The sequence below is a fragment of the Triturus cristatus genome, chromosome 5_2, assembly GCF_964204655.1.
Source record: "Triturus cristatus chromosome 5_2, aTriCri1.1, whole genome shotgun sequence".
Lineage (NCBI taxonomy): Eukaryota > Metazoa > Chordata > Amphibia > Caudata > Salamandridae > Triturus > Triturus cristatus.
The window spans coordinates 451,034,703-451,061,531 of record NC_140588.1 but is presented as its reverse complement, the minus strand read 5'-3'; the positions used below and the strand labels follow the sequence as shown (position 1 = coordinate 451,061,531).

The 26,829-nt window shown below is 46.2% G+C and overlaps 1 protein-coding gene across 1 annotated transcript in view; it reads left to right on the top strand.

Annotated features, from left to right (window-relative positions):
- The window catches only part of LOC146823139 (uncharacterized), a gene marked incomplete at its 5' end in the record, with an annotated part of 688,665 nt that overhangs the window by 201,066 nt on the left and 460,770 nt on the right, over nucleotides 1-26,829 (top strand). Inside the window, 2 exons of the mRNA XM_085606373.1 lie at nucleotides 1,419-1,476; nucleotides 12,696-12,762. Of these exons, the coding sequence (XP_085462499.1) occupies nucleotides 1,419-1,476; nucleotides 12,696-12,762 (125 nt within the window). The remainder of the gene's footprint in view (nucleotides 1-1,418; nucleotides 1,477-12,695; nucleotides 12,763-26,829) is intronic.

Here is a 26,829-nt window from a genome sequence, read left to right as displayed (position 1 = left end):
CTGTGTGTTGCTCAAACATCATACTATGTCACTTAAACAGCACATGTGATTTGTAGGAAATGCTGCTTTTGCTTACATTTTTTAAGGGAATAACTGACGATGGAGACATAATGTGAAAAATTAACTGAAAGAGTGGGTAACAATAATTGACAAAGCTGCAGCATAAAACATATAATTATAATGTCATCTGGCTCCATCCCAAAATTATCAAACAATACTCTCATAGAAGACCCTGGTATGTTTGATCTGCCTTGATCCATGTCTTGCTATTGGACTTTACCAACAAAGTTGGTGCATATCTACTATAACTCTCCATTTTCATAGTGAATATAATGAACACCTACCGCCTATGTTAAAAGTTTTGATCAAGAAACTTCAGTTTTTGCAGCAGCATAAAACAGGTTTCTATTAATGCATGTTAATCTAGTGATCTCAAATTGTGTGACAGCATTACACCGTAAAAGAAACAAGCATTGGCATAGCCAAAAGGTCTCGCCTTTGGGACCTTATAAGTGTTTAGTTATCCAGCACAATATCCTTGGTGCAACCACATCAACTGTTGCATGGCCAAACACTTATAAGGTCCCAAAGGCGAGACCTATTGGCTATGCCAATGCTTGTTATTTATCCATCTGCCTCAGCTTTCGGGGGCAAACACATGACATTACAATGCAACTAAAGTGTCGTAGATAACTAGATCATTTATGACATTTTTCTCTGGTGTCAGCACAGATGGGAAGAGGGCTGTCATTAATGTATTTGGATTTTTAGGTCTTTTTTGACAGTACATTCATAAGCTATACATATTAGCGTTGCCAATGTTTGTTAAACGGATTGCTTGCTTGATGAAATATGGGAGTGTTTGATTGGTATTCTTTGTTAGACAAGAGGCAATGCAGGTCTACAAGGTTAAGTCTATATACCTACAGCAAATATTGCCTCTGTCTCCTGCAGCTTATGGGAAGTATTGATTGTTGGGTAAGTTATGTGTATATACTGTGCTTGATTAAATACATGCGTTCCTTTGAGAGAAGATTTTACTGTGTGAAATACCTGGACCATTCTGAAAAGCAAATAATGATATTTATTTTTCGTCAAGTCTGTAAAGCCCCTTTAAATATTCCAATACAAATGGCTTTAGAAATAAAAAAAAAGTAATATTAGCTTCTCGCCTATTGGATTTGTTAGACCGGAGAGCTCATGCATGTACTTCAAACCTTCGTGAGTTCAGGAGCGGTATTTAGGTTTTGGAAAGCTATTATGAGTGATAACATGATGCAATCTCCCTAGCTAGTTAATATCTGTTATGTTATGTTAATGAAATTTTTAATGCGCAGCGGTTACCCGGAGGTGTCCTGGTGCTAAATCTGTATTGAGAAGTTTTTTGCGCTAGCTACTCTTTTCTTTATATTGTACAGGTAGAACCAGAAGCTGAAGAAACACCGAAGCCTGATTTGAGCTTGCAAACCCAAGGAGGTAAGCACTAGCTGGGAGGAGTAACAGGGTTCAAATGATTTTATTTTGGTTTCGCTACAGAAGATTTTGGTGATTTGAGGACCTCATATCATCAATGCTTTAATCAGTGTATGCACATAAGTAGTAGGGGGTCAGCCCCCCTTTAACGCAGGCCATCTAGTCTTCAAGGTTTGCCATTGGTTGGCTGTCTTTCAAGTCCATGGTTATATGGTCCCTTGTCTGAGGATGTTCTACCATAGTTTCCCCTTTGTTAAGTGTTTATTTTTATCATATGTCCTTTCATACTCTGCATGGTACACCCCAGTGGACAGTACTACAGTCTACACGCCTCCAGACTGGACGATAATGATGCATATGGTGTTGTGTATTTCCCCACTTTTTTCTCCTGTGTCCATATACACTTTTTCTCCATGATGTACATGCTTTGCATTTGTTCTATACCTGTATATGCATTTTGCTTGTTATTGAATATCTCACTAAGAAAATGAAGGTTATATTGACCCATAACTGTTCCCTTTAGGTTTTGGTGATGAGCCTCAAAAAGTAGTCCTACAACCCTTTGCTACCCAAGCTTTCACTTTCCCCGTCATCTTAGCTCTCTCCCCTGTCCACTCTGTGCTTTTATATGTGCTTTTGTTTGTGCTTTCTCTTGTCCCCCACTTCTGCCTACCTCAGTCCTTTACCTTTGCTGAACTTCCTCCCTTGCTTTTGTGCTCTTGCTCCCACTCACCTCTCTCAGCCATTGGTGTCTTCTCTGTGCTTATTTCCCATGCCTTCTCATGAACAGTTCAATCACCTTAGAATGCCCCACATGTTTGTTTCCTGGCCCTTTAAACCAGTTCCATCAGGGGCGTGAAGTCTCTCTTCATTGAGTCCTTTGAATCAACAGCTAAATAACTCTAATAATTGCAGAACACTTCTAGGTTCTACATGCAAGGGCCTTCTTTTAGACCACGCAGGAGTTGTAATAAAAGTCTTGATAATGACTATCATCGGTATAACCAGCATTGGTATATTTATTTAGAAACATGAAACAAGCAAACATCATTAGATTTACAAGCATGAATATGCAGATTTAGGTTAAAGCATCTGTGATCCAGCCTTCTGGCTCTCTTTTTCTCTCAGTGCTAATACCTTTCGTTTTCACCAGTCATTGCCTCTTTCACCTCTTCTATTCCATGCTATTGCTCTCCTCCTCCCTTGCTGCATGCTATTGCCTCACCTCCGTTACTGCATGTTCTCTTTTCCCCTTCTATGTTCTCACTCTTGTTCCCTAATTTCTTCTGCTGCATTGCTCTTCTCGCTGATGCTGGTCTGCTCCTGAGCACTGTGTGCAAGTAAAACTGTTCTACACACTGCTGTTGGGAGTGGTGTATGACTAAAAGAGCTAAATAGCTGTTTTACATGTAGAATTAAGGCAACTTCTGGAGGCGCGGCCAGCAGGCTAGGATGGCAGACACGTTCTTTTGAAGCTCTGCATCCCTGGCCCATACTCCAACATGAATGCTGGCCCGCAGTGAAATCAAGGCACCATCTCGCCAGCTGAGCAGCACCTCGACCCCCCAGAGATCCCTACTGACTGTAGTGAGGAGCGGCGTGTTGATACCCCCGATTGGGCCACATAACATCGGACCGGACCCACGCTGAGCAGAGAGCCACAGTGCGGCAGATCGATGGTGAGGTGTGCCTTTTCCAATACAGCGGTGGCTGAGACGGTCTATAGCTGGTATATGCAGCGGCACTGACAGGGCATGCAAGGGCTGCCATAGACCTAGGAACCAGAACGCTGCCCAGAAAGAATTCACGCTCCGTTGCTAGGGGCGGTATGAGGCCCCGAAGCATGGTCTTGGGCGTGGGACCGCACACCAATCGGAGGCACTAATAAATAAACTCTGACCTGGTGGTGCTGCATAGGAGTGATCATCTGTCTACGCGAACTGGTGAGCTGGCTGGGGCCGGGCGTGAGGCCTGTTGAGTGAGCGAGCCGCCTGGTCGATTGCTGGTAGCCATCCCAGCAGGCACTGTGCAATACTGGCATCATGTTGGATGATGGCGCAGTGAGTGGTCTCCGGGATCCCGCAGTCTGAAGAGAGGAAACTGTGCCGGTGTGATCGGTGAATACGAGGTGGTATTTCTATATAAGTCTCCCCCTCCAACTACCTCCCCCCCCGAGTGACTGCGGCAGAGTGGACCCGGGGGTCTGATCGGGCCTAGCCACGAGACGTGGGGGCGGGGTATGGGGACTAGTCACCTGCCGTCCTGTGGCAGCGGGTAACACGGAAGGCTCGGGACTCCAGTGGAGCCAGATTCGGATGTGGGGCCTAAGCACGGTGAACGAAGCCCTTTCGCTCGCCACCTAATAACCCAATAGAGAGGCACAAAGGGACTTGGCCTAGCTCCATTGGTCAAGGCCTACCCACTTGAACACTGAAGACTTGTCCCTACTTTGCGGGCAAATGTTTGAGTCCTGGGCGCTCCACAGCCCAGTACAGGGTGGGAGTGGAACTGGCCCTGGCTCTACTGTGCTCCATTATAATAGAAAGAGACATGCTGCACTGGCGCGTGTGAGCTGAACTGACCCCACCAGAGGCCTAGTAAGGCTCTCCCGGCGACCACCTGGCCACGGGAGGGCAAAGCCAGCAGGGACGTAACACCTTTCCCCCTTCCCGTCATAACAAAACCTACCACTGACCTGGGGCCTAGGCAGCATTGGGCGATGTAGTGGTCTGCCTTGAATACATATTCGTGGAACCTGGGGAGTGTGTATTACCAACTTAGGAAAAGCCAGTGGACAAGGCAGGAAAAGATACGCAGGAACAACAGTAGGAGGGCAGATGATGACAAGTGGTGGAGGAGGGTGAGGGGGGGACAAAAAGGTGACCATCTTGAATTATTGCTACCGAAGCCGCCAGTTTGGACTGTGCTCACAATACACAGCCTCCACGAACTCCAGTGTATTATAGATCTGACATCCCTACAAAGAGGAGGCACAGACTATCAGAGTTTAAGTGGACAGGTCAGGAGGAGTGTCTATGAAGGGCAGGAGTGGGTAATTAAAAACTACCTGGGGTGTGACAAACACGCATTATTTATGTGAATTTGTGAATGGACTTCTTGGTCTCCCATTGGCGCCCCTGACTAACACTGTCTTACTGCCCATGCTCCATTGCCAGGCAAAGACACTGGGAAGACACTGAGGGTTAATCTCCCCTGGTACACGCTGGACACGTAGTGGGGTAGGGCTGGGAGACGGCATGAAAGGTACCTACTGCCCGAAATACTATTACATAACCCTACTGAGGCAGCAAACCACACAGAGGGAATATCCTAACGCATCGGACCCCCTGGAGCCAGGACGCTGGACTTAGTCACTCCATACTATGCCAAGGACACGACCACTAAGGGGTACTTGTAGCTCAGCAGATGCCCACAGCTCAACAAATATTTATGGGTCGCCTTTGCTCAAATCCCCCACCCCCCTTGACAAGGCCAGCCCTGACAACCGAGGAGCATCCAGGGGGAGGCTCACAGACGAAGACAACACTCTCTGACATGGCCTTAATGAGAAGCTAGACAATGTGCTTTCTGCAGTGGAGAAAATTGGGGCAGCACTTGAAAGCACGAGGACATTGCTTGAAAGCAAAATAGACAAAATAACGATAGAATTCAATCAACTTCACCCCGTCTAGCAAAAACTCATGGATAAACAGCACACCCCTGAATTACAACTAGAAGAACTGCAGCCAGTCACTCAAGAAAATACGACTACACTGCAAATGCTCCTGGGGCGCGTGTCTGCTTTAGAAAATAGAGTGGAAGATGCCGAAGGAAGATCGTGACGCAACAACATATGTGTGATTGGACTGCAAGAGGAAGTGGACGGACATGATGCTGTGACATATACAGAGAACTGGCTGCGGGAGTAGATGCCTCCAACAGAGCTGTCTCCCCAATTTGTAGTTGAGCGGACTCATCGTGTGGCATCATGGAGACCGCAACCGGGAGCCAATCCTAGGCCGTTCCTATTCCGACAACTAAATTATATGTACAGCGACAGTGTACTCTGAGAAGCACGCCGATGGCAGGAGATCAAAGTAGTATTAATGCTATTTCCAGACTACACAAAGATGGTTCAGAACTACCAACACTCCTTTTATAGGCTGTTAAACGGCACCTAAGTGAGCTGAACATATGAAACTCACTGCTTTTCCCTTCACGCCATACAGTGGTGGACAATATCAACAGAGGTGGCTCCTTCACTAGGGTGGAGGAGCCTCGCCCCACTGCTTTCTCGCAGCATGAGAAAGCCAAAACATAAAATGGTAATAACTAAAAGTTATTACCATTTTATGTTTCCTTTGCGCATTGTGGGTGTGCAGGTGGGAGGGGCTGCTCTGCTCTTTGAGCAGGGCAGGGAAGAAGTGGTTTGCCCACTCCTGAGTGAGCAAAGACTGTTTGGTCAGACCTCTCGGGTCGCCCAAACCCGTCCTGCCAACTCTGCCCTTCTCCATGCAAGCTGCATAGCAGCCTGCATGGAAAACAAGGTCACCCCATTAGCCCCTGGCTGGGCGGCATCCTGACCAATCACACGCTGCTGATTGGCTTAGGGGAGGGAGCCTAGCTGCCTGCTTCCTGTTCCTGTCGGAGGCAGGAGAGCAGGAGCAGGTGCCGAGAAGACGCGGGACCAGGAGGAAAGGTATGTATAATCTAATTTTTTTTTAATTACCCCATGATCCCCCCACGACACCCCACGCAAATCCCTCCTACAACCCCTCGCACCCGCTCACCCCACCCGCGAGCAATGCCTGCCACTACTGAATAGCAATACCCGTCTCTTCGATAACCCAGAGGATGCATGGGATTGGAAGGAATCAGCAGGTCATGCGACAGCGACTACGAGGCTCACCACAACCGAGAAAGCTTCCGGAATTGTGAGAAGACACAAACGCAGAAGACAGGGGCAAACTGGTCGACCTGGACCACCAGTAGCAGTGTCTAACCTAGAGCAAATGATATCAGAGTGGAGGCTCGCCTTACAGACAGTGGCGGCACTGCACACTGGGGCCCGTACCTCGGATCCAGATAATGATTCAGCAAAATCTACTAGCGAAGACAACTCTATGATTGGACGCACGTCCAAATCGGAGACGCCGATGCCACCAGAGGTGACACCACAAACCGCAGACCTCATCATATGACCTCTCAAGAAATCTTAGGTCATAGATAACTTAGACGCCCTGTAGCACAGGGACCATCTGTAACACACCAAGGGAGCCCCCCAAGGACAAAATGAACCATATGATAAACACAAGCTAGGGTTGAGGTGGACACATACATTGGCATTGAATTACTGCCTGGAAGAATATGCATTATAGCCGGCAATCAGCAATGAGTGCATGGGGAAACTGGAGACCTAGACCCTCACCCCATAGGTTATATATGCCAGGCTCACCACGTATGAGGGCATGCACTTGTTGCCAAAGTTTGCATACTAGTTTGGGCGGATCCCTGTTGCATATCTGCTCTGTCATTGTTGGGAAAGTTATGTTTAAATAGTTGTTGTTATAACCACTTTGTAACTGAGCAACGCTGTCCTACACTGTGTGATCACCCCCCTGCGCACAATACATGTAATGGTACAAATCGGCTTCTCACAACAAGAAAGGGTAGAGTGAGCTACAAACCACTGCACTGACAATGACCCACGAAAACATAATAGCGTAGAATGTGAGGGGTACGAACACGTCTGCGGGCTGCTATTCCATCTACTCCTACCTAAAGCATAGATCTACCCACATAGCCCTTCTACAGAAGACACACTTGCCTACCCCGGAAGCCGTCCATCTCCGCCGCCGCTGGCGCGTCCATGTCTTTGCCGCTGGTATAATCATCCTATGCGAGGGCGGGTGCTGATTTGGGTGCGGGCGGGGACCCACCTCATGACGGAAGAAGTAAACACGGGCCCCAATGGGAGATATGTGTTAATAAAAGCCCAACTGAATGGCCTGCAATTGGTGCTGGGAGCATTATATGCCCCCAATGCGGAGCAGGCTCCATTCCTCCGTTCCCTCTCTACTATTTTAGCAGGATGGAGCGGACTCCCATGGCTGATAGTTGGAGACTATAACGCTGTCATTGACACTACACTAGATCGCTCCTTCTCTCCATTGTCCAGCACACACTCCCTGACTAATGCCCAAACACTGAGGGACTGGCTGAGCCACTGGTAGCTGGTAGACCTGTGGTGTGCATGGAACCCTAGATCCAGAATAAACTCCTACTACTCAGCACCACATGGACTCCATGTAAGCATTAACCGAATAGTGGGCGCACCAACGCTACACCCAATGGTCGACCATATAGAATATATCTGTTGCACACACTCCGACCACAACCCACCACTCCTACGACTGAATAGGGGACACCTCGCCAGTAATACCCACATGGCACCATCAGATCTAGAAAACACATTATTTTGAGAAGCTGTGGGATCTGCCACAGCTGAGTACTTTGAACTTAACAAGGGGTCGGCAGGGAACAAGCTTGAGGAATGGAAGGCATTCAAAAGGACCATCAGAGGTAAATGTTTGGGTATTTAACTGGAATATCTTCAAACATAATGATGAGGCAGTGGGGAGGTTAATTGGCAGACTATTGGAATGCCTCAGATGCATAAACTATGCAGCGCACTCTGCCAGAGTGCATACGAACTCGGATTGCGCGGGACGCCTCCTGGCATGGCTGATATGCCAAGAGCAGGTGTCACACCCCATACACACCCTTAGAAACAAGACTGGTCGTCCGATATACGTGCAAGCTGAAATGCATGTGGAATTGACCCTTTACTACAGGGCCCTGTACACATCAAAAACCACCTACAGTGATGCACAGTTTACCACCCCTTTCTCCCAAATCACACTCCCAATGCTAGGTCACCCACAACAAATAGAACTGGAAGAACCCATCACCCTGTTGAAATTGGGGGAGCGATATGGGTCTTAGCCACAGGCAAAGCTCCGGGTACCGATGGCCTCCCCTCTGACTATTATAAAGCATAGACACATACAGTAACGCCGCATCTACAGCTGTTACATAATGCAGCACTTGACATTGGATCCCTTCTTGCCTCGATGTGGGAGGCATTGCTTGTCTACCCACTTAAGCATGACAAGGACCCGACTGAGCCTGGATCATACCGCCCGCTGGCTCTACTAAACACAGACTTCAAAATCCTAGCCAAGGTTTTAGCTGATTGACTGCCCCCGCTGGTGCCAGCGCTGGTGATCCCACATCAGAATGGCTTTGTCCCATCCCACAACAAGTCATTGAATCTCAGATGCTTCTTCAGGGTATCCACTTACTCTCTCCAACAATGGCCACACTCGGCGTGCCTGGTCTTGGACTTGGAGAAAGCTTTTGATTTCTTGGAATGGGAATACCTTTTTATGGTTCTTACCAAATATGGATTTGAGGGCTGATTTCTCCAGCTGATCCGACAATTATACAAATAGATGACAGTGAGAGTTAAGACAGGCTGTTATATCTCTGCACCCATACCATACTAAATGATTTGCTGACTCGCTGCACCTCCACACAGCAGTGTCACCGGCATCCCTTAGACAGCGATGGGAGGATGACAGGTGGTGCCCCTTCGAGGATAGGGAGTGGATAGAGGTACTGAATAGCCCCATATATGTCCAGTGTAATGCACGCTTTAGGCTCATTCAACACTACATAATCCAGAGGGCTTATCTCACTCCAGCGAAAATTAACAAGTTATATAATAGGACAACAACTAGATGCTGACTTGCTACACATGTTGTGGGCCTGCCCATCATTGTTTCCCTACTGGCGCCAAGTTAGTGCCGTCCTGGCAGCATCTACGGGCCGCCCTCTGAAGTGTATGTGGGAGGAATTCATAATGCACCTTTACCCCAAAGGTAAGAAGCTAAAAGTCCCTTCCTGCTTAGGCATGCTGACAGCTAAATGCCTGATCACAAAAAGATGGAAAAAACCTGATCCCCTGTGCTGATGTCTTGGAGACAATTGCACCTGGTATTGGCCAGGGAGGAGGGTGTGGCACTCCGAACTGAAGATACCCGGTATCTCCGCAGCAAGCCTATCGCAACCCACAGGGAGGCCATAATACATGATTTTCAGATGGCACAATCGGGCAGCACACGGGTCCCCACTCCGTCCTCTCCTGGCGAACCTAATTGCTGAGGTGGTGGGGGGTAATTTGGGGTGTTGTGGCACTGGGGGCGGACCAGTGAGGGGTTTCTCCCCCCCCTCCCTTCTTTGAAATTGGGAGTCACGGACAACCAAGCACAATTATGGGGATCTCCCACTCCCTAATTACAGATTCTACACTTAAAAACTTCTTGGGGCAGTTCCCATGGTTCATCCCTCCCTGCCCCACCCCCCCTTCCCCTGCATGGCTGCGTACTACATTATCCTACAGCTAAGGGGGCACTGAACTCGCTCGTAAACTGTGGAAGGCACCCATTGCATGCCTAGACTGGTGCACATACACGAAGTATAGATGTCGAATCAGCTAACCGTCACCAATCCTAGTCACAGACTTGTTGGAAGAGGCCAGCTAACTGATAAACATGCGTATCATGACATATGTAACACCTACTCACCTTGGGCAACACATAGAAACACGGGGCGGAAGTGCACAATATAGATATTGAATAATGTGTAAGGAAACGTGGAAACAGAGAGAGATAGATGTCTGAAAGGTTGTCATTACCAAATGCTGAGAAGTTACTATTGCTTATGTTAAAACTTGTTGTAAGAGCCACTTGTTTTTTGGCTTAAATATGTACAAATAGCCAATCAGACTTAAATATGGGCAATGTATACTTGCTGGAACACTAAAATATCAAGAATAATGAAGCAGACGAAATGTATGCATACATCAAATCAATCATAATAAGTAATAATGTTAGCTTTCTATAACTCGGTTGGAGAATGCACACAATATCCCTTCAAACCGTAACAACAAAAACTAAAAAAACATAAACAGATGTTGAAAAAAAGAAGGCAATTTCTGAATGCAAGTTACTGATAAGTCATATCAATTTTAGGATGACATCTTTGGAACATAGATTTATTGCACGTGGAGGCTAAATAATGAGTATCACCATCATAATCTAGCATTGGCATATGTGTTTAGGACACTGAATAAAGAAACAATCATTAGATTTTGGAAGTGAATATTCACGCTTATGTGTTAGAGCCACACAATTGCTGCAATATGGTTTGTTTGTTTGTTCCTTTTTTGCTTTTGATGAACATAGACAATAAGGGATCTTCCCTCTTCATAATTCTCTGGTATCCTGAGGTTGAGGGGCTGTGATGGAAGTCAGTGTGACTTCCAATAACAACTGATGGTACTGTGGCCTCCTAATCCATGCATTTGTGTCTAACTTAAAGGACTTTAATAGTGGCTTAAGGTACTACAGTCTACTGAGTCTGACTCAAGGCACCGCTAGGAATGATTTAAGATATTGCAGCCTGCAGCAGCAGATACTTGTGTCTGGTTCAAACTACCTCTACTACTGGCTTATGGTACTGCAGCTTGCTGCAGAAAGGAATTGTGTCTGAGTCGAAGGATCTCTAGTTACCGGCCAAGTAACTGTAAGAGTCTTACCAAAAGTAATTTTCGGCAGGAGCACCACGGAGTTTCAGGAAACTGCCGTCAAGGCCTCAACCTTCCACCATCACCTAGTGCCTCTATCAAACCCTAGAGCACACTGGTAACAGGGGAAAGAGGGGAAACAAAACAAGGAACAAAGGGATAGCACTTCCTGGATCTTCAGACACCACGTCACCGGCAGGGATTAGGACCTTGAGAGTCTGAACAAATGACAAAGAAACAGTGAGACGTGTATCCCTAGAGCGTGGCACTAATGTTGAAGTGGTATTACATGAATCAGTACCTATCTCATTAGTTGTGTTAAATAGACAATGTGCAGGATTGGAATTCCTAGTCGTGATCAGCATCTAACAGGAAGTTCATAATGGTCTCGCAGGAATTAACTCAGTCAGGAAAAGTAACGCCAGCAAGAACCTTCTGTCCCTATGTGAATATAATACTGATATAAGTACTGAGTTTAAGATTTAAATGCTACACATTCACCATATACCCATGTTGTTGTTACCAGCACAGCAATGGAAGTTGTCCAGCGATGAATCGAGTGGCCATCCGGTTCAGCGATGGCGTCTGTACCAGGTACCAGGTCTCAGATACCACACATCTTTCAATCCGTGGGGGATAGCTTATTCCAGGAAATGGAATGAGGATGGGGAATCACCGGGAGAGGATAACGTAGGACAGCTGCTTTACTACTGCTTAGGAGGGCGCCAGGGTAAACACACTGCGGGGACCCAAAACCCGGCCGAGCCAACGGGATGTATCCGCAAGGTAGGCGGAGCAAGCAACCCCCAGTTTCAACCTCTGGGAACAAATGCAGCAGGAGAGAATTGCAGCCAAACAAAACACCACGGGAAAAAACCCCGCGAAGACTCAGAGCTCTAGTCAAGTAGCTGAAGGCACGAACACAGCTACAAAGAGGAAAATTCAGGGAAACAAACGGCAACGGGAAACTCTGTTCTCTACGGACAGAAGAAGGACGCGGAAATCAGAAGTTCGTCTTTCTACAACGGGGCAACACTAGAACGCGAAGCCCCGCTGTAACAGGAAGTCAGGCATTTATACTTGCCTGTCTGTTTCACGCACGCGCAATAGCGTGCCGCCATTTTGGATCGGCTTTCGGCGTTCACGGCAATCCTGACAGTAACTGCAACCTGCTGAAGAAAGGAATTTTGTGTGACTCAGGGGACTTCTAGTAGTGGTCTATGGTACTGTAGCCCGCATCAGGAAAGTACCAATTGCAGTGCTTCAAAATTCAGAGGGCATGTAATGGCACATTTTGCTGAGGGTCTTTTTGTGTGTTTTCTTTTTATTTACATCTAGTGGCTTTGGCAGGCAGTGAGAGCAAAAACAATAAATAGCAGGACTGGGCATGCATTATGAAGAAGTATTACCACGACTGATAAGTTAAACTTGCATTTTACGCTATAAGCCAGACTAACTGGTGCTGGCAATTTTTGTTTGAAAAATTCAAGTCGAATTTTATGTGCTAATGCTTGTTATAGATTGGAAGGACAATCCAATGCATTCATTAAAACTATATTTTTCTATTATATAGTTCAGACTACTGATTCTTTGCTGGTTGAAGCAAAAGATGAACTGTCGAGCCCAGTCGTTAAAGAGCCGTAAGTAATATTGTCTGACTTAAAATATAGTGTCTTATCATGCTTTGCATGTTTGGATGTGAATTGCACAGCATGATTTTCTACTGTTGTACTAGGAACTGTATGAAAATGCACACTTATGTCCCATCACTGAAGGTACAAAGTTCGTCTGTTGTTCACCAGTAAAATTACTAAGCACATTCTATACCTTGTGAAATTTTGACAGCTCTGAAGCTAAGAATATAATGAATTCCCGCCATAAGGTGCTGGCGGCTAAGGCATTGTACAGTGTTTGTTTCTTCTACGATACTAGAGGGATATATGGTGTTGCATTGTCCGGCCTTCAGTTACTTTACCACACAATGACCATTGAGCATTGACCATCGTATGAGGATATGTCTTTCTGGGTACATCATGGGGGAAACTACCGTTCAATGAACACATTTAAAGTTCCAATAGTAGCTTACTTATTATTTGTCCTTGCTAATATTACTTCGCCTATGCAAATTTGCACTGGGACACACCATATACCTTCCTAGATTGGGCAATATCATTGCCTAAGCTATCTTAAATTGCTCTGTCATTAAAATCCAAGTGGCCAAGAAAAAGCAATGGAAAAACATCCTTAAACATCAGCCTACCTTGTTCAAATATCTACTTTTCTTCCATAAAATATCTGTCCTTTTAGTAGGAGGAGATACATGTTAAGAAGAATTAGATCTTCTAGTCTGGCATGCTGATAGGCTTTAAAAGGTACTGCAGCTACATATGAGCATTGTGACTCTATATTAAGATGCTGAAAGTAATGCAGAAACGTCATATTATTTGTTAAACCATCAGATATTTGCCCACAGTCACTTTATGTGGCATTCACACAGAATATCCTGTATCACTTCAGGGATTGAGGCTCATATAGCAACGCCTCTTGAATAAAAAATATTTGAAATTCTTCCAGCATTTACATATAGACTGCAGATTTGAGCCACTGGTTAAAACTGTGAAGGTCCCACAGTAGAATTGGCTGCTCCATGGCTCCATTCTCTGGTAAGGAATAGTCCACAAATTATCCAAGGATAGATTTGTGGACACTGCAGTAAGGCCAAATAGGATGCTAATTTTGATGGCGAGAACCCAGACTGTGGTGCTTTCTCTTTGGCAAGCGGTCTCTCTAGTCGATATCAAAATGTCTGTCCCTCATTTTAGGGATGATCTACTGTAAGATTTATGTAAGTTTCTATATGAGGAATGTTATTACAATGAATCTGTATTTTACTTTATTTGACCAGGGACTAACCATGTATGACAAGCTAAAATCAAACCAGGTTCACCACTAAGCCGCGTCTGACTATGAACTTTTTTAAGACTTACTGCTTACAAAAAAGAGTTTTCTGAGCCTTCATTATTTCAGGTGTCAGCCGCCACATTTTATCTCGCGTGGAATGGGGACTAACAGGTTGGATCTCGAATTACTCAGCCAAAAGCTGCATGCGGTTGCCAATTTCGGGTGCGTTTCTATGCACATTTTCCACCTGAGTTCTAGCACCTATTAAAACCTGGAATCAGGTGGAGTGGTATCTCTCACATACATATCACTCAACCAAGCTGGAACCAGGGCCTATTATCATAGATATCAATAACAGCATGACATTTATAGGAAAAAAAGTAGCTCCTGTCAAAAGAATACTCACTGAGCATCTGTCACCACCTACTTTAACGCTTGACTCTGTGATGCTATCATCTTTAGTGATTGAACTTTTACACTTCTCCAGGGCATTTCCTTTTGCCAAACCCTTTATGACAGCACTAAGATGTTGAGCCTGACATCCTTGGCGTGGTTTTCCTTCCAACTTTTTGCCTTCCATCCTCCTGTTTTTCCGACTTCGTTTTTAGGTCGAGCATTCGAGACCTCTTGTATATACTTTAGTATATACTTATATGTGTATGTACTTTGTGGGCTCTGGAGATCAGCCCTAGGATTTCTCTGCTTCTGCTTAGGGACTTTTTTCTGTTCAACTGCCTCTATTCAACTGTTTTGATGGAAAACGACCAGCAGAGGTCAGTAAAATACTAAAATAACTTTAGCATTCTCTAGATTCCAGTCCATATAAATTGTCTTGCACGAGCACCTGTAGACAATAATATAGTTTTCAAATCTTGTATTTTCAATGAAATGACCACCGAAGACCCTGGTTTTATATTAAAAACACAGCTGAAATGCAATATTTCTCTCCATGTGTTCCCATACCTGACGTGTCACGCAGTTTGGTGCTTACTTTCCCTCCATGTTAAAGAACAGTAGATGTTTCAGCACCCAGCATAGCTAACTTCATTTAAGGTCTCAAAGGCGAGGCCGATAGCATTAGAAATACTTGTTGTTGTCTTTAGGACTCTGCACACTTAACCACTGCTAGCCAGTGCTAAAGTGCTTGTGCTCTATCCCTAAAACATGGTAACAATGCTTTCCACGCAACTGGCGCACTTATTTTACTTGTAAGTCCCTAGTAAAGTGGTACTACATATACCCAGGATCTGTAAATTAAGTGTCACTAATGGGCCTCCAGCACTTCTTGTCCCACCCACTTACATGGCCATTTTAAATGTCTTAGGCCTGCCATTGCAGCATGTGTGTGCAGTTTAAAATGCTATTTCGACCTGGCTAAATAAACCTTTTGCCAGGCCTAAACCTTACTTTTTAATACACATGTCACCCTTACGGTAGGCCCTAAACAGCCCATAGGGCAGGGTGCAGTGTATTTACAAGTTGGACATGTACTTTTTAACTTTTACATGTCCTGGTAGTGAAAGGATCTTAAATTCATTTATCACTGCTGCAGGAGCTACCTCTCCCATCAGATAGCGCTGGTTACTTTACTACATTTAATTAACTGATAATATTTAATTGGGAGCAAATCGGAAGTCAAGTTTGGTGTCTAAAGGATTGTGATTGAAAAAACTTTTTTTTTAATAAACACGTTTTTATTGAGTTTTAGACCAGTAGCACTGGTGAAACAATAGAGCAAGGCACACACAAAATAACATTGCAAAAGATAAGTAGTCCGTACAGGGCAAGACATCCAGCAATTAGAAGACAGAGCATATCAGTATAGTCCACCAGCATAAAAATAAAACCAATTAAGCGAGCTGTCCAAGCCATTTTCCCCATAAATGTGCATGTTTCCGAGGGCAGCCACGTGCTTCAAAGACCACTAATTCTTTCTGCGCACACCAATTGACACCCCTTCTCCACTTCAACAGAGCCGGTGATCAATTGTGAGGCGATATCACTCTTTGCCACCAGAAGGACCATAGCTAGGAAAGACCTTTAAGCTCCCGTACCCCCAGAACCCTCGAACACCCTGAGAACAAGCATTGGTATAACCAATAGGTCTAGCCTTTGGGACCTTATAAGTGTTTAGCCATGCAACAGTTGCATAACTAAATACTTATAAGGTCCCCAAAGCAAGACCTATTGGCTATGCCAATGCTTGTTTCTGTTTATTACTGCTCTGTAGTAATGGCGGCACCCGTGCTTTAGCTTAAACATATTATGCTAAAGTCGGGTTCCGAGATTGCTTCAAAAGTAAAGAATTGTCTATTTCTTTACTTTTGAAGCAATCTCAGCACCCGACTTTAGCCTAAGATGTTTAAGCTAAAGTTTAAGCTAAAGCACGGGTGCCGCCATTACTACATAGAAGTACTAAACCGAAAGAAAAAAGGAAACGCCCGCTTCGAGAAATGACTGCCGTGGCGGGGGAAAAATGCTAGGTGAGACCTAAAAACCAGTAGTGAGGTAGGGGGAAACTCCCTTCCCAGAACCTCCGACAACTCCCATCTCACCCCTGACCAGTACTGAAGCACGGCATTGCAGGCCCACACCATGTGATAGAAATCAGCTTGGTCAGTTCTGCATCGAGGGCTTGTGGAGATGTGCTGCAGGCCTGCTCGGTGCAAGTGAAGTGGAGAAATATATACAGAGTAAAAATAGTTAATTTGAATGAGACGCAGCTTAATGGAGGTGGTGAGCTCCTGTGGGGCCAACAGTGCGTCTCGCCAGTCCTCGTCTTCCACGGAGCCTATCCAACCCTCCCACCGGGTCCTAAGGTGGTCCAGCGATCCAGGGGAATTAATAATGAATGTGCGGTAAATCTGAAAAATCCTGCCTGGCCCATGTGCCCCATTAATAGTTTGACTTCCAAGGGGTTAAACTCTGGAAGAGTATCCGTTGGGAGGGAGTGGGTTTGAAGAGCATTTCTGATTTGAAGGTATTTATAGAACTGAGCATGTGTACAGTTGTGAGCCTGTTGAAGATCTTGAAATGACCGCATATGTTTCCCCAACCACTAGTGAAGCCAATGAGGTCCCAGGAGTGGAAGCCACTAAGAGACGCTGTTTATTTTAACCAGGTGCAATGCCAAAGCAGTGTCTGTTGCGTAAGTTTAGTCTCCCATTGTACATGTCGCAGGACCGCCCTCCATGCAAGGAACACCCCCCGGGTCACCAGGGGCAATGGGAGAGAAATTGGTGCCCTGTAGAGCATGGCTTGAAGACGGGAGGAGTCCAAAAGGGAGAGTTCCACCCATAAGGTGGGGTCTGACTACCCCCCATTGAACCAGTCATGGAGGACAAGAAGATGAGAAGATAGATAGTAGAGATAGAGATTGGACATTCCCAAGCATCTGTGATAGGGTCCCCGTTGGAAGTGATCAAGGGCAATGCGCAGCCGAGAACCCCGCCACAAAAATGTTTTCGCTGCCCTGTCAAGGGCAGAGAACCAAGTTCAGGGCAAGTGAAGTGGTAAACTCTCAAAAACATAAAGGAAGCATGGGAGAATCATGATTTTGTAGAGGGCAATACGGCCTAAGACGTTGAGGTGGCGAGTACGCCATCTAGTCATGTCTGACTTGGTTGTCCGGGCCAGAGGTTGGAGATGAAGGGCCCAGGTGAGCTCGGGCTGGAAGGCGATCCATATACCAGAGTATTTAAAGCTAAGCTGATGCAGGAGAAATATCGCTTGCCAGTCAAATCAGTCCCTAGCCGGTGCCAGAGGAATCAACATGGACTTGGAGGGATTCATCTGCAGACCGTATGCCTGCTCAAACTGTTCAAGCCGCAGGAGACATCTGGGCTCACTCACAGCCAGCTGGGCCAGGTACAGCAGGACATTATCTGTGTACAACGTGATGCAGTCCTTGCGGCCTATACCCCACATCCAGTCAGTATAATGGGGATCCGTATGGATGAGAACGGCTAGAGGCTCTATCGCCAGAGCAAAAAAGAGGGGACAGGGGCCAGCTCTGTCTGGTTCCCCGCTCTATGGGAAGACATCGGAGAGGACTCCATTTACCCAAACCCGAGCGGTGGGATTGGCCTAAAGAACTCAGACCCTGTCTAGAAATTAGGTCCTGAGGCCTGCCCGAGTCAGCACCGACTGGAGATAGCCCCAGTGCACTGTGTCGAAGGCCTTCTCGAAATCGATAAGAAGTCAACCTAAGTCCGGGGGCAATCAATGATAGTGGGCCAGGGCCACATGCCATATTCGGATACAGTGTCTCATGCTCCGGAATGGCATGAAGCCGCATTGGTCCGAGTGCACTAGTTCCACTATGACTCGCCTAAGCGAGTTTGCCAGAATCGCCGCAATTCTTTTTAACTTTGCAGTTAAGAAGCGATATCGGATGCTATTCTGCACATGAGGTGGAGGGGGGCTGTGTCTTAGGTATCACCACTCTAGTGCCTGAGTCCACCTCAGCCGGAGAGGACCCAACTTGATGGGCCTCTTGGTAGAGCTGCAAAAGATAAGGGGTGAGAGTTTACCAGAATGTATCATAATATTTCATGGGGAAACCACTGGGGCCCTCGGTTTTGCCTGGCACCATACCAGACATTGCCTCGCCAATTTCTTCTGCTGTAAGGGGCTCATCCAGTGAACAGGCATCAGAGGGGGATAGGTGTGGCAGGGGAGTGAGTCAAGGAAGGCCCGGTATACTGTCACGTTTCCAGCTACAGGTTTAGTTTATAATTAAACACCTCTTTAATGGTAAAGTCAGATTTTAAGTCACAATTCTGAAAATGCCACTTTTAGGAAGTTTACATTTTCTTGTCCTAACCATTTGATGCCTGCAGCCTGTATCCTGGGTCACATGACGAGGTGTAGCTGGCAGTTAGTCTTTATGTGTTGCTCCCAGACAGTGAGACAAAGTGGGAATATGTGTTGGCAGAATAGGACATCTTTGACTTGATAGGGGGGCAGAGTGTTCACCTATCACCCTTGCACATGACAAAGACACTGTCACAGCACACACACACAAAGCATTTCACACTAGTCTTTTGTGCCCTCAAGCAATCTCGTACCAGGACAGGGAAACAGGAATTTCCAGACACCTTTGGTAGGGGGAGCAATTTAGGAACTTCTCCTTCTCGAAAGTTGGCACCAGGTATAAATATTGGACCGTAAGATCTAACTCTTCAGTACACCTTTGGACTGTGCAAGACTCAGACATACTGCTGTGCTGCTCTGCTGCAGAAAGGACTGTTACTTTGGTGCCCTGCTACTCTGCTGCCCTGCTGCCTGAGTAAGAAGGACTGGTCCTGCATCTTTAACCCAGAACCACAAGAGTGACTCCAAGGCTAGTTGGCTGGCCTCCTGATCCGGGCCTTTTAGACAGAAAAGGCTCCAACTGCCTTGAACCCAGCACCTGGACTCTGTCTGCTGTGAGACCTGCCCCCTAATTGGTGCCACCCCAGTCCTGGTCCCTTGGCAGTTGGCCTGAAGATGCTGTACCAGCCCAGCTGTGCTCTAAGCAGAACTGATGCAGTGCAACGCAACTCCTCTCAGCTTCGCATCGGAACTGCCGCTGTGCAACGCATCCCCAATGCTGAACCTCGCAGCTTCGCATTGTAATTGCAGCTGCGCAATGCATCCTCGAGGCAGGAACTCGCATCGGCACCTTATGGATCCCCAGAAGTGGTTCTGTGCAACACATCCTCCACGCAGGACCTCACATCACAGCTCTGCAGCTTCTTGGAATCACTGCTGCACGATGCATCCTCCATGCGGGACCTCACAATACTCCCCAATCAGGATTTAAGGAACTTTGTTCAGAAGGCCTAACTTGGTCTTGAGATAGCCCCAGTCCACTGTGTCGAAGGCCTTCTCGAAATCGATAAGAAGTCAACCTAAGTCCGGGGGCAATCAATGATAGTGGGCCAGGGCCACATGCCACATTCGGATACAGTGTCTCATGCTCCGGAATGGCATGAAGCCGCATTGGTCCGAGTGCACTAGTTCCACTATGACTTGCCTAAGCGAGTTTGCCAGAATCGCCGCAATTCTTTTTAACTTTGCAGTTAAGGAGCGATATCGGATGCTATTCTGCACATGAGGTGGAGGGGGGCTGTGTCTTAGGTATCACCATTCTAGTGCCTGAGTCCACCTCAGCCGGAGAGGACCCAACTTGATGGGCCTCTTGGTAGAGCTGCAAAAGATAAGGGGTGATAGTTTACCAGAATGGATCATAATATTCCATGGGGAAACCACTGGGGCCCTCGGTTTTGCCTGGCACCATACCAGACATTGCCTCGCCAATTTCTTCTGCTGTAAGGGGCTCATCCAGTGAACAGGCATCAGAGGGGGATAGGTGTTTCAGGGAAGTGAGTCAAGGAAGGCCCGGTATACTGTCACGTTTCCAGCTACAGGTTTAGTTTATGATTAAACACCTCTTTAATGGTAAAGTCAGATTTTAAGTCACAACTCTGAAAATGCCACTTTTAGGAAGTTGACATTTTCTTGTCCTAACCATTTGATGCCTGCAGCCTGTATCCTGGGTCACATGACGAGGTGTAGCTGGCAGTTAGTCTTTATGTGTTGCTCCCATACAGTGAGACAAAGTGGGAATATGTGTTGGCAGAATGGGACATCTTTGACTTGATAGGGGGGCAGAGTGTTCACCTATCACACTTGCACATGACAAAGACTCTGTCACAGCACACACACAAAGCATTTCACACTAGTCTTTTGTGCCCTCAAGCAAGCTCGGACCAGGACAGGGAAACAGGAATTTCCAGACACCTCTGGTAGGGGGAGCAATTTAGGAACTTCTCCTTCTCGAAAGTTGGCACCAGATATAAATATTGGACCGTAAGATCTAACTCTTCAGTACACCTTTGGACTGTGCAAGACTCAGACATACTGCTATGCTGCTCTGCTGCAGAAAGGACTGTTACTTTGGTGCCCTGCTACTCTGCTGCCCTGCTGCCTGAGTAAGAAGGACTGGTCCTGCATCTTTAACCCAGAACCACAAGAGTGACTCCAAGGCTAGTTGGCTGGCCTCCTGATCCGGGCCTCATAGACAGAAAAGGCTCCAACTGCCTTGAACCCAGCACCTGGACTCTGTCTGCTGTGAGACCTGCCCCCTAATTGGTGCCACCCCAGTCCTGGTCCCTTGGCAGTTGGCCTGAAGATGCTGTACCAGCCCAGCTGTGTTTTAAGCAGAACTGATGCAGTGCAACACAACTCCTCTCAGCTTCGCATCGGAACTGCCACTGTGCAACGCATCCCCAATGCAGAACCTCGCAGCTTCGCATTGTAATTGCAGCTGCGCAATGCATCCTCGAGGTAGGAACTCGCATTGGCACCTTATGGATCCCCAGAAGTGGTTCTGTGCAACACATCCTCCACGCAGGACCTCACATCACAGCTCTGCAGCTTCTTGGAATCACTGCTGCACGATGCATCCTCCATGCGGGACCTCACAATACTCCCCAATCAGGATTTAAGGAACTTTGTTCAGAAGGCCTAACTTGGTCCCTATATCTGACCCGCACTCCATCACGGTCAGCCGGAACTTGTTACTTTTTCCCAGTACAGAGTGACCAGATTATCAAAGTTGGCACTTTGTGCTTTTATGCACTATCTTACCTAAATCTTTAAAGTTGCCTATCTCCGGTTCTACTGATTGAATTTTTGTCATTTTGATGTTAAGAATGTATTCATTATTACTCTATATTTCGAAATTGGTGTGGGATTTTCTTTGTGTTGTGTTATTATTTGTGTGCTACATAAATACTTTATACATTGCCACTAAGTTAATCATGACTGCTTTTGTGCCAAGCTACCAGAGGGTTGAGCACAGGTTAATTTGGCATTTTCTTGTGTTTCACCCTGACAAGAATTGTGGTTGATGCTTGAGTAGGCTTTCAGCCCCCTTAACGAGTAACCCAATTTCCTATATATGACCTTCCAGGAATGGTTGGTCTGAGTACAATCAATGTAAGATAGTACATCACAAGTTTAAGAATAAAATATGGATTGCCATCAATGTAAGATAGCAGTTCACAAGTTTAAGGATGCAATAAGGATTGCAACATCCAGTCTGACTAGTCAAGAGCTGCCAAGTATTAAATAGATGCTGTGCTCTTATTTAACATTTCTGCCACATTGCAAACTTTCTCCAACTCATACACATTAGCAGACAGGGTCTAGGCACATTGAGGTCTATACTATCTGTAAATACAAAGAGGCATCACCCCCTTTGTGCGGAAAACAGTGACTGCCACTCAAAAAGGTCTTCTACAATGAAGGCAGTGTTTTGACTTGATCCTAACCTTATCTCTTGGATTTTGCTTCACGTGCTGCTGGACAGGTTTGGAATGAAGTAATACAAGTTTCATTAATTAAAGACACTGAGGACATAGCAGGATACATAAAGAATAAAGCACAGCCAACCCAGTGAGGAAGGCTCTCCCAAGATGGTTTGTGGCTGTGTGAAGTGGCAAATAATATTTTTTCTTGGGAGCCCTCAAATCATTTTATTGTCATATCCTGCATGTATTTCATAATCCTCAGTAATAAATACAAGATAAAATTGTTTTGGAGATTATGCGCTGGGTCCACAATCACAAATACTGATTGGGTGATAACTTGCATTGGTGTCACAATGAGAAGTAACAGAGAAAAGTCATGGAGAACAATGATAAGTGTTATCCTCAGTCCCAAAGCCCCCACTGCCAAAAGTCCTATTCTGAGGGAAATCAAAATAGGAACCAGTGAAGACAGCAATATATACAGAGCAGGTAAAACATGTCTCAACTGTACCTTTGCTGAAAACTCTTTTGAGTACGGTCCTAGGAAGTGACATTTTTTAACTGAGAAATTATGGATATAAATTACTAAATTCATCACACACACACTTTGAATTCCTCAGGAATAACTTGTTTTTAGCTTGTTTCAACCTTACAGGAGGGACCCATTCCGATACAAATAGGCTTTAATCCCTGCTCAAAAGGGCAGCCCATACAGAAATCCAGGCCACCGACAACTCAAAATGGGAGCAGAAATAATTCAGTGCATTGCCTGGACTCGTACTTACCAAAGAGAGGCTGAGCCTTCTGTTTTGCGTCTCTGTTATTGAGATAGTGTCTCAGTTTTTGAGTTATCAGCAGAAGAAGAGTTTGGCATGGGGCTGAAAAATCCTGTGCATGGCTGAAAATTAAGCAAGTCCATATTCTGTCTAGTGACTTATGTTGCTGAGTGATAGTCTCTGGACTTGCTCCAGACTTCCCGTAAAGAAATCCCTCACAGTTGTGCTCAATACGTGTACATGAAGCAAGGTTTGTTTTGTGGATCCAGAGGAACACATTGACTAATGAAGGATGGAAACAGGGCACCAGCTTGGCAGTGCTGCTGAGAAGCTCCGGCCCAGGGTTGTGCTAGTGTCAAGCACCGCTGCCGCTTTTGTTACAGGGGGGCGATATTGCAGCACTGCAAAACTGCCCTCCACGGGTCAAAAAGCTGCCCCCACCATTTCAAGCCACCGGGAAAACGCCCGGAGACCGCTACCGCCAGTCCAGCCCCACTAACCAGTGCTAAAGTTCATGTGCTCTGAGTCTAAAATGTAATGGCATTTGGTTTCCAGAATTTGCATATTTGATTATTTACTTATATGTCCTCAGTACAGTGCACTACATGTGCCCGGGACTTGTAAATCAAATGCTACTAGTGGGCCTGCAGCACTGATTGTGCCACCCACATGCGTAGCCGCTCAAACCTGTCTCAGGCCTGCCACTGTGTGTGCCGTTTTAAACTGCCATGTCGACCGGGCAAGTTCACCTACTTGCCAGGCCCAAACCTTCCCTTTTATTACATGTAAGGCACCCCTAAGGTAGGCCTACCTAGCCCCATGGGCAGGTTGCAGTGTATTTTGAGTTTTACATGTCCTGGAAGTGAAAACTGCTAAATTCATTTTTCACTACAGCAAGGCCTATCTCTCCCATGCAATACCAATAACTTCCAATTGGCAGCAGATAAAAAATTAAAGTTTTGTGTCTCTGGACTTACACTCACACTAGTGAAGTTCATTTTCAAATTGTAGACCTGAAAATGCCACTTTAAGAAAGTTGGAATTTTCTTAATTTAAACATTCTGTGCCTTTGTCTGTCCATAGAATACACGTCAGGGTGGCAGCTGAGCTTTGTGAGTTCACTCTTGACAGTCACCCCCAAAGGAAGATGAGGTGTGCCCTGCTTATCCTGATGGCCCATCACCTGGCCGATGGGTCTTCCTGAGCTAGAGTGGTGGCAGGATTTGACACTTTCACCTGAATAGGACTGTACCTACACAAAGAGTAGCATACCCCGCTGTAGTGTGTCTGGAGCCAAGGCCAGGAAGGGCAGGGTTTTATGCACTACAAAGACCTTTCTTTGAATTTTCCCTGCTTCAAAGGCTAAAATGGGTATAGGTACTGGACCTCTGACACCATTTACTCAAACCATGTCTGGACTGAGTACATTCTGCTAGAAAGAAGAAGTGTTGCTACTTGCTTTGCTGTTTTGGCCTGCTGCCTGCCTCTTCTTGCATGGGAGTGAGAGGACCGGACTTTGCTCTCTACATCCTGCGTTCTAAGGTTCTTCAAGGGCTTGACTGAGCTTGCCTCCTGTTTTTGAAGTCCCAGGGATATCATCTTGCTAATAGCACCTGGGCTCCTATGCTGTGAGTCCTGCTCTGCCAACTGGTGACAAATCCAGTCCTTGTCCCATGGAAGTGATTTTCTGTGCTGCAAGAAATTGTTCCAAAGCATTAGTTCACAACTGGTGCATCCTGCAAAACTGACGCATCGCTGCTGCCCGCACCGAAGCCGTGGACACCGCTCGGCGAGTGCGCCATGCAACAACCTTGACCTTCAGTGCAGCCTCGACTTTGCTGCAGCACCTCCGAAGAGCCGCTTCTGCATGACCTTTGGACACCGCGGCCTGGACGTCCGTGGTGCACCATCCTGACTCCGACACATTCCCAGCCCTGCGTGGCTTTCGACCAATGCATCGCCTTCAGCCCAGTGGTTTGATGCCGATCAATTGACGCACTGCCATTGACATTAAATCATCATCGACTCTGCACTGCCTTCGGAAACCAAATCCTTGCAACTGACACATCACCTCCTTTGAGCAACGCATTGTCCCTGAATGCCAATGCCTCAATGGCCTTGCACTGCCTCCTGGAACTGACGTATAATCTGCATCTGCGACACATCCTCTCAGTTGTGCACCGCATTGTCCCCGAGCATCGACGAATCCAAGGTACTGTTAGGGGGTCTGCGTGACTCCTGTATCCGGCCCGTGCTCCATCGTGGTCAGACTGAATGTTTGGATTTGCCAGGGTCAAATGCGACCAGATAGCCCCAGTTGGAGCTATTGACTTCTAAGCACTGCATTTTGATTTTTCCTTGAAAAATTCATATTTTGATTTGTGTATGGTGGATTTTTATCATTTTGGTCTTGTTTTACTCAGATAAATATTAGCTATTTTTCTAAACTGGTGTGGAGTACTGTTGTAGTGTTTTCACTGTGTTACCGGGTGTGTGTGCGTGCACCAATACTTTACACATTGTCTCTTTAGTTCATCCTGACTGCTCTGTGCCAAGCTACCAGAGGGTGAGCACAGGTAAACTTTTAGTGTGTACTACACTTACCCTGACTAGAGTGATTTAAGTGATGGTCCCTACTTGGAGAGGGTGCATACCGCTGCCAACTAGAGACCCCTTTTCTAACAGTACAGTAGTGATCTGTTTCCTCTGCGTTAGGCATACTTCCTTTGCCACTTGGTCATTTCCACTGATAAATGCTAGACCCCAACCCAGCTCCCAGCTATGATGCGGTATGATTAAGGCATCAGCTAACTCTAACACCATTTCTCCCACTTATTTTTTATCAGTTTATAAGGCTGCAAATACAGGCTTGGGAGTCTTGGTCTTAAAAAGTCAGATTTTAAAGAGCCCATCCAGTTTCTCTTTGCCCAGTTCTGCATCTTTAACAATCACCAACATAGGCCTTCTAGAAAATGTGTTTGATGATGTCAGTTGAGGAGCAGTAATTAAGGGAGCCAGGGTGGTGCAAAGACTCCTACTAGCCTGATAAAGAGGAATTAGACTGGTAATAAAAGATGGAGCTAGAGAGTGCAGTGCCTTATGACATTTAGTAAGGGCCTGATTCCAAGTTTGGTTGACAGGGTTACTCTGTCACAAACGTGATGGATATCCCGTCTGCCAAGTTACAATTCCATAGGATATAATGGAATTATAATTTAGCTGATGAGCTATCTGTCATGTTTGTGACAGAGTAACCCTGTCCGCCAAACTGGTAATCAGGCCTGAATCCTTTGAAGATGGTCCATTTGTTATTAGTTGACAAGCACAGAGGCAAACGATGGTGTGAGACACAGACTTTTCAGGGTAGTCCCAGAGGTAATTGGGCAGCTGCAGCATCCTCAAAGAGTTGTAATTGATGAAGCCGGTGTTTGGGAAGACCAGGTTTAAGGGCGTTGCCATAGTCAAGGCAAGAGTCGATTATGGCTAGAATGACCAGAAAATGAAATTTTGCCAGAATGAAAGGGGACATTCTCTCTCACAGCTTGAGATGTCAAAAGCAAGTACAGGTGACTTTGGAGATTCCATGGTAAGGTCTTGGTCACCAAACTTCAGGTTACGCACAAAAGCTACCAGAGCCCGCTAGTCCCCAAGACTGTTGGGTCACTGGGTTGGAAACCAGAGAGGGTTGGTTGGCCACACCTATGATTAGAACTGTGTTTAAAAATACTGA